Here is a 13,750-nt window from a genome sequence, read left to right on the forward strand (position 1 = left end):
GCATAGAGTTGGGTCTAACTTTTTAACTCATATCTGAAAAACTCTGCCTTTTAATTGGGATATTTAGCCTATTTATATTAAATGTGATTAATGATATGGATAGGTTTAAATTTATCATTTTGCTATTTGTCATCTTGCTATTTGTTTTCTGTTTCTATCATTTGATCTTTATTCCCTTTTTCCTCTTTGTCTGCCTTCTTTTGGATTAACCGAATTTTTTTATGATTCTATTTTATCTTCTTTCCTGTATTATTATTTCTAAATACCAATTAGATCAAATTGCCTAGAAGGGAATCCTTGGCACAACCATTTACTAGCTGTAGGCAGGTCACTCAACCTCTGTGGACTTCATTATTTGTCAATTAAAAATAGATTACAAGGATAAAAAACGATAATCATTTTTAAAAGAATTTTTAACTTGCTTCATGTTCACTTATGATGTACCAGGCCCCATGATAGCACAGGGACAAAGAGGAGAACAGGACAGCACCCTCCCCCACAGGGCTGAATTTTACTCTCCCCCTAGGCCAGAGCAGTATCAACTCCAATGACTTTTGGCCTCACATCCCCTCAAGATAAAACTTTGTCCTGTCCCTGGTTTCCATGTTCCTCTCAGCCATCCTTGTCCCTCTGCAAGGTACTCAGGGGCAAGTGATTCTGGAAAATATCCTATCCCTGCACTAGATGCTCATCCCCTGGCATCCTGGAAGAAGACACACAATAAAAATTTTCCCCCATGAATAGTTATCGAGCACCCACCAGTTCAAGCCTAGTGCTAAGCACAGTAGATACTTAATAAGCAGAGCTTCAATACCAATTCATATTAAATTCACAAACACCACGTGAGGAAAGACTGTCCACTTTTTTTACACAAATGAAAAGTTACAAGCATTGCCATGGTGCTGTCCTGCGAAGCAGTCCCAGGGCAGAGGGACACTGAGCCCAGGGGTCTTCCATGACTCAGCAATTTGGGGGAGTTCAACCCAAATGCATCTTCCTCTTATTAGTCCTTTGTAGCTCACTCTGGCTTCTCCTATAACTAAAATGCCCCCAGCAAATGACAGAAATGCCAGTGATCTACTGGCATGGGCTTTATAAAAATGCCACAAGAAAAGATACGTTAGAATCATGATGCTAAATATGGTCTGGAGTTCCAAAACCAGACATGTGTGCCTCACTTTATTTCCCAGTAGAAATGCACCCCAAAATTGAATTTGAATAAAGACATCAAAGAGAAACCCTTTGCAATGTTGGAAATGATATGCTTTTTCTATTAGGACTACTATTTCTACCATGGCTAATAGTAACAGGCATAACCACAACAATGCCTAACATTTATCCAGCCTTTGCCGTGTGCCAGTTACTGTGCTGAACACCTGACATGCATCATCTCCATGAATCCTCACAACCACCCTACCATCCTTATTTTACACCTGAGGAAACTGAGGCACAGGGCAGCTAAGTAAAAAGAGAGTTAGTGACAGGGGCCAGAATTCCCATGTAGGTATTTTCCCCCCAGTCTGAGATATAACCACTAAGCTAAATGGCTGCTCACTGCACTAGGACGCTGATTTATCTATTGGCAAGCCCAGATTTCCCCATATCCAGACAGCCTGAAGAGGAGACTTGAGGGCCAGTAATGCCCGCACCGAGGTCTGTCTGTAGTGTGAGGAGCTGGAATGGAAGCCACCTGTACGTCTGCGGTAGCAGAGCTTCCATCTGCTCCAGGTACTGTGCATCTTGTTTAATGAGCACGTTTCACCCCAAGAAAATAAATAGCGATAGCCGGAGCTGACTGGACAGAAGCAGTACATTGCAGCCCTCAGTGTTTCTTGGTTTTGACACCTTCTGGTAGGTGCCAAATTAGCAATAAATTCTGCGGAAAACCTCAGAGGGAAAGCCCCTCCCTCACACAAACCAACTGATACTTTCCTAAGGGGAATTGTTAATTTTTCTCTGATCCCACCAGCTTTCCCATTCAGATACCTTTAACCAGAAATCCTCTCCGTTCAATTAGGATAGCAATTCTTGTTCTTACTTCAAAAAAGAGACCAGAGTTTGTCATCTACAATGGGAAGAAGAAGAGTGCCCTAAAGGAAAGGCTTTACAATTAGACTTTTATGAGTTTAAATTCTGGCTCATTCAGTTGTGGAGATCCCAGCCGTGGAAGCCTGGGAAAGTTGCTTTCACTTTTGCAACCTCAACTTCCTTAACTGTAAAATAGGAATAATATTATAGTCTAGTGACATAGTTAACAGTATTTGCTTTGAGCCTGGTATTGTTCTAAGCACTTTATATTTCTACTTTAATCCTCAAAACCCTTAAAGTAGGTACCGTTACTACTATCCCCATTGTACAGATGAGAAAATCGAGGTAGAGATAAGTCTAATAATTGGCCCAAGGTTGCACACAAACCCAGGAAATGCATCTCCCAATTCAAGCTCTTAATCCCTCCAGGTAGGTATAATAAATTCAAAGTGACTGGCACAGCACAGAAAACTACAATAGTAAAACTACACTCGAGGTAGCTATTGTTTTTATTATGAAGGAAAAGTTAATGATTCAATATGAATTATTAATACATTCTGTGGCTTCTAATGAATTCCTTTTCCTACTTCCATTTTCATCTATTAAAATTATAGCCATGTTACATGTTGTAGCTGTATTCATTGTTTCAAATCTCTTTATGTGGAAGCAAGGTAAGGGGAAATGGGTAGTAGCTGCCAGAGATAATTCCAGAAAAGCATGAGACTGCTACGACCTTGCCAGACATTACTGAAAACACAACATTTTTTGCCCACTTTCTTCATTTGATCTTTTAAGTCATCTACTTTCCTGTGTACATAAGCCTAAGGAGATTTTCTTTCTTATTTCGTTATTATTTAGTGCTACTAATGATATATTTTCCTCTGTACACAGAGAGATTTTATAATGAGACTGACATTTATTGTGCATCTGCTTCCTCCCATGGCTCATGCTTATACCTCACAAGTGTTACCTCACTTAATGCTCATGATGATTCTGTAAGTGAGGAACCATCTCTGCCCCATTTTACAGGATACCAAGAGGTTAAGTATCTTGCTCAGCATCTCACAGTAACTGGTAGAACTAGACTTGGAAGACTATACCCTTAACTGTTATAGGCCAATAGCTCTCTCTCTCTCTGTCTCTCTTTAGCCCTGGCTGAGCCTCCCTTTTATGTCCATTTCTGCCATGAATATGTTAATATATTATTTCAAGCACTGACCAGGACAGCTAAGTGATCCATTTAACAACACAGCGGACCGTGTTGGCCTCAGGGCAGCACAGGGCTAATAAACTTACCAGCCGTCCAAGCACACTAGCTGCCTCAGCTGCAGTCCAGCCACCGCCTCTCTCCCCTGCAGCCCTGTGGCCATCCCTTCACTCAACTCTCTGCTTTCTCTCTTGCCCTTCCACATACAGGGCATTCTTCACCCTGCAGCCAATGATATCATCTTAAATACTAATAGAAATATAATCATGTCAGCCCCCTGCTTAAAACCCTTCCATAGTTTCTCATAATTATTTTGACCAGTATTGGCGATCTGATTTGCCCATCTGAGAGATGGCTCTTGCTGCTGGAGAGCGAATGTAGCTCAGAAGCGAGAGTGAAAGCCGGCAGATGAGTTAGGAGGCTCCTGTGTGGTCCATGGGCAGATGATGGTGGCTTGACTGGGGAGTAGCAGTGCAGATGGAAAGAGGTGGAAGGAAAGCTCAAAGAACTTGGCAATGGATGGCATGTTTTTATGCAGTTTTTAAATCTCATGAGAAATCTTTATAAAGATTGCTCTGGTCTCTCCAAGAGCATGGCACTCAAACCCAATTGAAATATAACAAATATCTATTGACTACTTACCATATATGAGGAACTGATAGGAATTCAGAAAGAAGAGCAAGTTTCTGTAACAGGAATTTAGAAAGAAGGACCAGGGTTCCTTCCCTCGAGGAGCGCACAGTCCCAATAGGAACAGTAAATATGAAAACACATAAATTACAGATGTGGGATAATTGTAACTGCAGAATTATCTACAAGGCCTGGGAAATGCTGACATTAAGGTAGGAATTTAGACTGAGGAAAAATATGAGTTCTACCATCAGGAGCAGGGAAAAGGCATTCCACACAGCATAGGTTATACAAAGTTACAGAGGTGTGGAGCTAGCTTTCTGGTGTGGTCAGGAATTGCAGATAATACAATGTGCAGAAGCTGAGTCTATCAAGCTAGGCAGGAAATGAACAGTTGTTATGCCAGGTCAAGACGCTGGACTTCGTCCCTATAGGCTAAGTTTCTGCAACTACATTCATACCAATGATGGCACACAAGATAGTTTTAGTGACATATAGATGAGCATGGATTAAATACAGTCGGCCTCCCATACCTGCAGTTTCCACAACTGCAGATCCAACCAACCTTGGATCAAAAATATTTTTTAAAAAACACTAAAAATAACAATACAACAATAAAAATAATACAAATTTTAAAATACAGTATTAAAACTATTTTTATAGCATTTACATTGTATTCAATATCATAAGAAATCTAGAGATGATTTAAAGTATATGGGAGGATGTGACTATGTTACATGCAAAAATGGCACCATTTTATATCAGGGACTTGAGCATCTATGGATTTTTAGGTATCCATATGGGTCCTGGAACCAATGCCCTGAGGATACCAAGGGACAATTGTAATTATTATGTATTTTAATTTGTTCTACGTAATACATAATGAGTATATCAAGCCTCTAATATAAAGATTCCTTTTAAAATAAATTTATTCATGTTAAGTAAGTCAACTTAAAGAATATCAAGCAAATCATAGAATAGGTAGACAGATGTGGGACAAATCATGAAAGTGGGATATGACAAGGCCAAGATTTGGGGCACGTTTTATGTAAACAGGGGACCCACTGAAAGAGTTTCTGCAGGGAAAAGGCATGATAGGCTTTGCAGCTGGCAGGCTCTGCCTCACAGCAGGAATAGGATGAAAATCATTCTTGTGTCCCTGAGGCCAAAGAAGAGGTTCCTCTCTAGTTGTCCATGGAGGCAGAAATGTGGGCAGGGACTGAAATCCTGGAAGTAGGAAATGGGAAGATGGAGCAGGGTGAGGAACCTCCGGGAGGTGAAAAATCAACTGCACTTGACAATTAAGGAATAAGGATGAGGAAGCAGAAGGCCCTAGGATGACTCCTGGGTTTCTGGCTTGAAAAGCTGAGTAGATTTTGGCTGCCAGCCACTCCTAGGAGCCCCTGGAATCTGTCAAACAGTAAAAAATTTAATTAGGTGCATTCTTCATTATGTTCCAAAGCGGAAATTCTGTATGATTCTAGGTGAAGTGAGGACTTGGAAGTTGTCCAGTGGTTGTTGATAGCAGGTAATGCCAGTTTTAGAACTCAAGTATTTGAATGTATCTAAGTATTACCAGATCTCTTCTTCCTTCCTGAAAACCACCAGCCTCAGCTCCTAGATGAATGCCAGCTCAACATGTAACAATCTACAAGGCCGACAGGATAACTCATGAATGAATTAGTAACATTGGTCTTAAAACCTCCAAACGGCTTTGAGCTATGCTCTGTAGTTCTTAACTTTCCTTTTTATTTCATTTTACTGTGTAAAGATTAATTTCCATCAACAGAAGAGCCTTTGGAGAAGGAAGAAGGGAGCAGGGAGGACTTCCTATGTTGACTTGGAACTTCCTCCCCGTAATACACCCGTGTTTGTCAGAATTACAGCAAAAGAAAACAAGGCAAGCTTTTCCTGAATGAAAGTTGACAGGAGGCGAAATAGTTAGAGCTGTGAGATTTAGCACCTTTTTTTTTTTTTCTCTGTCTTGTGCAACATCTTTTAGGAATTTCCCTACCTTTTAGCACATATACAAATTAAGTTGCGGTGTAACATTTTCCAAGGTGCTTTCTGGAATCAGTCAAGAAATCTAAGTCAAGTTTGATGGTGGATCACAGTTCTTCCTGCAAGTGGAAGTGAACCGTGTCTGCTGTTCCGTGTGCTCGATCACGGAGCTCCAAAATCTGCGCTCCGTTCCTGAGCCGCATGCATTTCCCTGTTTATGAGAACCAAGCTTTGCGGTAAAACGTGTTGAACGGTCCACTCACTCAAGCACTAATGCAGCTCTGGTCTTTCTCCTTTTCCTTAGGTATTTATGGGCCATCGGTAAGAATGTCTGGAAGAGATGGAAGAAAAGGTTTTTTGTCTTGGTGCAGGTAACTCTTCAACTCTAATGTCAGTCTTAAGAGACATCAGTATTTGATAGGATGAATGAATGCTCTTTTAGCTGAGATATAACTTTAAAAAGTACACAAAGCTCAAGCATTTAGCTCTGTGAACTTTTACATATCTCCGTGTAACCACCATTCAGACGAAAAAACAGAACATTTCCAGCACCCGAAGAGCTCCCTCATGCTCTATTTCCTACTTTTATATCACTTTAAAATTTTAACAATGCATACTCATCATTTTTTAATTCTAACAATACAGAAGTATATAAAATAGGTCAGGGAGAGTAGATTCCCACCCCTCCCTAGTCCCCTGCCAGGGGTGGAGGACCCTCAGGTGGGGGAATTTTGGGGGGGGCAGGGAGCAACCATGTGTCTGATTAGGGCAGTAGGGATGTTAACATTGGCTTAAAAGAACTTAAGGTCTTTCTAAAAGCACTGAGAAAGGCATTATGAGAAAAGTCAGAATTTAGTTGGACTTTTTGCCTCTATTTTATTATTTAGTATGTTTGATTTTGAATTACCTGCAGGGGAGCACTCCACTCTTCATGGTGCCTGGGCTTCCGAAAGTCTTAACCAACCTCCTGTAACTATGTTTAATAGTCTGGAATATATCTTTCCAGACAGACTTTTATTTTAATCAAAGCTAACTACATTATTTATGTTGTTCTATAACTTTCTTTTTTCATACACATTATTACAGATATTTTTCCATGTTTGTACATATATCTCTGGCTCTAATACCTGTAGACTTTTCCCTTTTTGATGGACTTCTGGGCTTCCCTGATTTGAGCTATTATTAACAGTGCTGCCAGGAACATCTGTGTATAGATAGATATAGACACAGATGTTGATGTTACTACATTAATAATACATAAATAATACATTTACTCTCTTGAGTGTTTCTTAAAAATGCTTCCCGAAATGGTAGTACACATCCTTGAAACTCCTCCTCCCCCCCCTTTTTTTTTTTTTTTTGTTACTTGGGTTTTACATCAGGATTTTCCAGTTTGCAAAGGAGTTTGCCATTGCCTATTTTTAGTTTGCAGTCTCTGTTAGAACATTTAAACTATAATTCAGTTTCCAAAATTTAATTTATAATATACTCTGAAAGATGTCACAAAATGAGTCAGTTTGTACTGTAGTGCTTAAAAGTACTTATTGGGTTATCGACTAGTGTTTACAGTGCTACTAATTCTGAGATCTTATTATAAAACTTAGACTTAGGTCCAAATGACCTTGAAGGTTCCAACAACTCTAAACTTCTAAGACTGTACCTTCTACAGATCTACTCAAGTCTTTGCTGTGCCACTAAGGCAAAATGCAGCTCTCTGGCTATAAGCAAGAGGTAATCTTTGCTTTCATTATTGCTATAGGGCACAACAAAACCTTAAAAGTAAACTAGCCAGAAGAAAAATTTTGTAATGATGCCCATTCCTCAAAATAACCCATGCCTAAGCAATGGAAGACATTTCCTCAGACTGTCAACTGACTAATATTTATTGAGCACCTACTTTGTGTGGGGCACATTCAGAGGACATAGAGAAGAACTGTGAGGTCTGGTCCGTCACTTCCAGAAAGGTATCCGTTAGAGTCCTGTTTATGCAAGCAGCAGAAATAGAGTCAAGCTAATTACGGTTTTAAATAAAAATGAATGTATGAAAGCCTCTGAAGGTAGCTCATAGGATTGTTGAAAAGGCTGAATGGCCCATCCTTACTAAGGACAGGGCCCAGGATAGTTCTGGAAATCCATGTGGTGGGAACCATGTCACTGGTGTGGTCACAGGACAAATCGGCTCTAACCATTTTCTATCCTGGCATCACTCGGCTCAAGGGTCAAATTTCAGAGAGAGAGAGAATTGGGTTAGTCCAGCCGGGGACACACACACAACTTTTAGCGGGGTTGGAGGTGGCACTGTAACTGGCAGTCCCGCTGGGCTGTGCAAACCCAGAATGTCATTATCAGAAAGGGAAATGGATGCTGGACAGGTAATAACAACACTTTAGTGTCCTCTCCAAAGAAAGCACAATAGAAATGGGGAGCCAAGATGCATCAAAAGAGGTAGTGCTGAGCCATGAGTGGTCCTCACCCATTGGTGCTGCTCATTGCACTTGGCGGCTTCTCCTAGAATTACTTGGGAGCATGCCTGGCCTCCCCTGATGCACTGTGTGCCATTTCAGGGCCAGTTTGGTTACTGATTCTTTTTGTGTCCTCCCCTCTTTCCCCCACCACACCCATATACATTCTCTAGCCCAGTGTCTGGCATGGGCATTTGGGAAATGTTTGTTGGAAGAGAAAAAAAAAAGGAAGAGAGAGAAGAAAAGCACAGGCATGCATCAGATAGTTCTGAAAAACGAGTGATCCTGTGCTCTAGAGAGTGGCTGGTGACAACTTCCCAGAGGAAGTGGACAAATGATCCTCTCACCTTCACGTGGAGTCTCCCCTCCCACTTTGAGGTAGCCAGTGAATGTTGCACTGGCCACACAATTTTTCTCTGAGATACTTTGAAATAATGAAGTGCTTAGGAAAACCAGTTGGCAGGGTGGGATACTCTTCAGGAAAGCAACAGGAGGAAATATGCTGAAAATATCAGTGAAGCTATGTCTGGTCAATAAGTACAGAACTGAAAGAGAGAAAATGATTTTTTTCAGGCAGTGCAACTGGCACACAGAAGTCTTAGGGTGAAGACTTCTACAAGAGAAGATGAGAATTACATAGTAGCTAAAAAGCAAGCTCTTTGCTCACTTCTGAAAATCATAAAAGGGCACAGCCCATGTAAAGCCCAACATCTTTGCTAGAAGGGCAAAAGAGAAGAATTTCAGGATTTTGTGAGTTGTTTTTATGTATATGTGATTCTCATTAACTTTAAAGAGCCATTGAGGGACATTGGGTACATCAGTCCCCCAAATTAAACCTGAACCAGATTCCTCCCTTAACAATCTCTGTGACCTGCAGAGGTGACGTGACAGCGCCACCATCACAAAAGTAATGGGGGAGCCAGGATGAGAACTCAAGGTCTTCTGTTTCCATTCTTGTCCTATGCACCACAACAATGTCTAAAAGCAATTTTGGTGCCCTACCTAGAAAATACTGAATTATTTTTGGATTCTTCCCATTTTTTTATTTTCCCCTACTTAAGTGATCACATTTAGAAGCACTTTATCAACATGATAAAGAAAAAACCCACTCTCTCTGAAACAACTTCAGTGCCAACAGAGCTGCAGGAGCAAAGTTCAAGGCTACCAGGTCTGGCCCAATTCAGAGGAAGCAAAAATATCCCAGGTCGTTTGAAGAAAAGCATGGCGATCCCCAAGCAGTGACAATCAGTGCCCAAGAGCTGATGTGATATTGAATGCAGTCATACGTTCAAACAGTTTTCAGTTTGTTTTTAGCCACCAAACCCTAACACGGAAATTCTAAATGCAAACATGAAACCAGGAGAACTACTCCAGTTAAATTTGAGGGAGAGAGAGGGAGCTGGGAAAGGGAGCAGGCTCCCCTCTGCATTCCTGCCCTACCCCTGCTCCCAGGCAGCTTCAGAGGGAGTGCTATGGAAGACAGCGCTAAACCACTAAACCGAAAGTGAATCCACCCAAGTGACTTACTGAATCTTTGTTCCTTTCAAGTCAGATATTGGGTCTTGTGGAGCATATTTTACAGCAAACTGGCAGCACACATAATTCCCAACACAGGTATGATTTAATATATTAGATTTAATCCAAGGAAAATTGTTAGAAAAACCTAAGAAGAAGAGAAGACATCCAAAATCAGTCTCCCCCAAATTCATCCCCTGCCCTACACATGCACACAGAATCTACTTTTTTATTTGTAACACAGAAGTATTAAAAATTCTCCTTAAGGGAAATTTCCTTTTAATGCTTGTACTTTGGGGAACAAAATGGTAGATGGTAAAGGGACTTCCAAGTAGCCAGGAACAAAGGACATCATCCTCAGAGGGTGTTGAACAAAGCAGCAATTCTCATTTTTTAAGGATCAGGGCTAAAATTATTACAGGCATGGCTGGAGTCTGCCCCACCAACTGCGAAGGGAATGAAGCAGTTGGAGGGTGTTTCTGTGCCAGAGACTTAAGCATTCCTGTACTATGAGATGGTGTTCTCCAAGTGTGGGCCTGGGCCTTCTGCATGGGATGTTGTTTAAAATGCAGATCCCAAGGTCTCCTCCAGAAGACTCTGGTACAGTAGGTCTGGGATGGGGCCCAGCAATCCAAATGTTTAACAAGCAGCCCAGGAGACACTGATGCAGGTGGTCCAAATACCACCCTTAGAGAAACAATGCATTGAAGGTCATTGTCCCATTTAAAGTGAAGGATCCCATTCCCTTCAGACTATACCCTCCCCAAGTTTATGGCTCCATGGAACTGAGCATCAGAGTAGCTAAACAGGTGATTATATACAAATGACATAACAAAGCCTCTTCAGCCATGTTCCTTGAAATTCCAATATATGTCCTATGAACTTGTCTGTAGACCCTAGTACTGGGTCCTCAGCACCTTGAGTCAAGAAATTACTGGGTACTCATTCTAAACCCCAGGGATCAAGGCAAGGACCAAGCACACTGATTACTGTTGGTAACTCTAATGTGACCAAATCAGTGCTAATGATAAAGGTGCCAATTCTATAGAGCTCCATGCAATAGCCAAACTCCCCACCCTGTGTGTGTAAGGAGCAGAGTGAAAGCAGGCCAACTTATCACCCATCCCAGCTTAGAAAGTCTCCACTCAATCATCTTTTTATTTTAAAAATATTTTTCTTCTATGCTCAAAAGATTTCTAGTTAAATTCAGGTTTTGATTGGTCTTCAAAGTGTTTCTGAGACGTATAGCACTATATAAACTATAATATTCTGTGGTTCCTCTAATAATAGACACTTATATTTATATGGTCTCTTAATGTTTCCAAAGAGTTCATCAAGCTGATCCTCACAACCTTTCTGTACTACAGTAAGGTCAAGTCTTTTCCCAATTTCACATTGGAGGAAACTGAGGGTCACAGTGGTTAAATGGCCTGCCCAAGGTCAATGGCTGGTCGACAGCCAAATGTGAAACCTAACACAGGTCTCGCCTGCAAGTGCCTTCTGTGACTCCAAACACTTAGATGGGGCTGGGGCCCAAAGAGATTTATGTATACAGAATGTCCTAGAACTGAATTACTTTGCATCAGATAGAACCAATGTGGTTCCTAAATCCATAACTTCTGTCTCTGATTCCCTACAGAAAATATTACTAAAAACTATGTTCCAGCTTTCAGAATATTGCTAAATCTGAATGAGATAAAATATTGTTGAACAATGGAAAATGCCTTAGAATACAGCAGTAGTCCCCTTGGAATACAATATTAAAATAAGTTAACCATGAAAATGAATTGTAATATATGTAAGTGGTTGAGTGATTTGTGACTCTGAATGAATGCTTTTTTCCTGCTCATCTCCACAATTGTCCTAAAGAGTATTTGTATTTATATTCTAGCTGCAAATGACAAAAACCAACCCAGAGAAGCTTAAGTTTTAAAAGAAGAAGAGTTGTATTGGTTAGTTAATTAAACTGGTAATGAACTGAAGAGTCTTCTGACATGGCTAGGTCCAGGGCTCAAACAATGTCACCAAGACTCAATCTCTCCATCTGTATAATCACTTGGCTCTGCTGTCCTCTGAGCTGACTTTCCTCAAGCAAAATCTCTCCATGTGTTGGACTCTGGCAACTCAAGCCTTATAACAGCTTAGCAGCCCCAGAAAAAAGCAAGCTTTTTCCCCAATAGTTCCAGCATAGGCCCCGAGTGAACTCTCATTGGCCCAATGTGGTCATGTGCTTATCTGTGGACCAATCACAGCAGCCAGGGAGATACTATGCTAATTGGTCAGTCCTGGGCCATGTGTCCCACCCACCCTACTTCCCCCTAGAGGTGCAGTTAGCTCCACACAAACCACTTGGACTGAAAGTGGAAAAGAGGGTGGTTCCCTAAGGAAAATTAAGATTCAGCTGCAGAAGGGATATGAATGTCCCAAGTGCACTCATAAGAAACGTCCCACAGATATTATCATCCCCATTTAAAAATCATGAAACTCTATTACAGCAAAGTTAACTGCCCCAGGGTCACAAAGCCAGAAAATAATGGATCTGAAAATCAAATCTAGGTCTATACAGTTCTGAATCCTGCTCTCTACTCCACCAAATGGCCTTTGTTTCAGTGTCAATCAGGAGTCTGGGATTTAGATGCTGTGATCCTTCTTTTACAACCACATCACATTAAAAATGGCCCTCAGTCACCAGGCATTGTGTGCTTCCCACAGTAAAAATTTTCTCCATCCTCAGATCTTAGCTCAGTCAGTGCTTCCTCGTGAATACCTTGCCCAATGACCCACTAGACGAAACCCCCAAGCTCTAACAGCACCATATAGCTCTCTTGTTAATACTTATCACTATTACAATAACACATTTCTGAAATAATGTAGTTAATGTCTGCCCTTGCACTAGATATGAGGGCAGGAATCATGTCTGGTTTTGTGCATCTTTATATTTCCAGCACCAACCATACTGCCTAAGTATTTATTGAATGAATGAATTTATCATAAAATAACTCTTTTCTAAAATGTATATATGTGAACTTTGGACAAGGGTTAGTGATCAGGGCTTAGTAAAAATAATGGCTGATTAATTCTCAAAAAATGATGCCAAAGGCAAGAAAAAAAGAATTTAGACAAAATGCATTCTGCTGTTAGTTGTATGTCCAAATATTTTAGTTTTCCACAGGTGATGGGAGAAGGGGAGGGGAGAGTCAGGGATAAGAAAGTCCCAAATTTCTTATCTCGTAACTAGACTCTACTTGCTAAATATAATTGAAACTCAGGGGCAACCTTAAAGATTCTGGACAGTTTCTATATATTAAAATAGTGGTTCTCAAACTTCAGTGTATAGGAAGAAATATCTGAGATAATTATGAAAAATGTTTCCTGAGGCCCATCCTGATCTAAGATTCTAATTAAATTGGTCAGACTTAAAGAATCTGCATATTTGTAACCTACCCTCCAACCCCCTCAACACACACACATATTCTCTCTCTCTCTCTCTCTCTCTCTCTCTCTCTCTCTCATGAAGGTGGCTGCCGTCCAGTCTTTAAGAAACATTATTTCGTGGGTACAACGAACACTATTTGGGTGATGGGCACATTGACAGCCCTGACTCAAGCCATGTATCAAAAACATTTGTATCTCCTTAATATTTATAAATAAATAAAGTAGATAAAGCCAGAAAGAAAGAAACAAAGAAAGAAAGAGAAAGAGGGAGAGAGAAAGAAAGAAAGAGATTATTTCAAAGCATTTTCTAGTTTAAACAAGTGGCTTGGAATGAGCTAAGGAGTTCCTTGTGTATCTGAAGTCCAGCCACCTTTAAAATAAAACCATGATGACTGTACCCTCAAAAGTCCCAACAGTCTATCCTATTATTCCCTGAGAAGGTATATACCCTTTGAAAATATCAGTGATGTAA

The 13,750-nt window shown here is 40.6% G+C and overlaps 1 protein-coding gene across 10 annotated transcripts in view; it reads left to right on the forward strand.

Moving 5' to 3' along the window:
• Positions 1 to 13,750, forward strand: part of CADPS (calcium dependent secretion activator) — a 440,985-nt gene that overhangs the window by 270,071 nt on the left and 157,164 nt on the right. For all 10 annotated transcript variants that reach the window (XM_045529934.1, XM_045529931.1, XM_045529936.1 and 7 more), the window contains one exon: positions 6,171 to 6,237. In XM_045529934.1, the coding sequence (XP_045385890.1) occupies positions 6,171 to 6,237 (67 nt within the window). The remainder of the gene's footprint in view (positions 1 to 6,170; positions 6,238 to 13,750) is intronic.

The sequence above is a fragment of the Lemur catta genome, chromosome 18 (genome assembly GCF_020740605.2).
Source record: "Lemur catta isolate mLemCat1 chromosome 18, mLemCat1.pri, whole genome shotgun sequence".
In the NCBI taxonomy this organism is placed as follows: Eukaryota; Metazoa; Chordata; class Mammalia; order Primates; family Lemuridae; genus Lemur; species Lemur catta.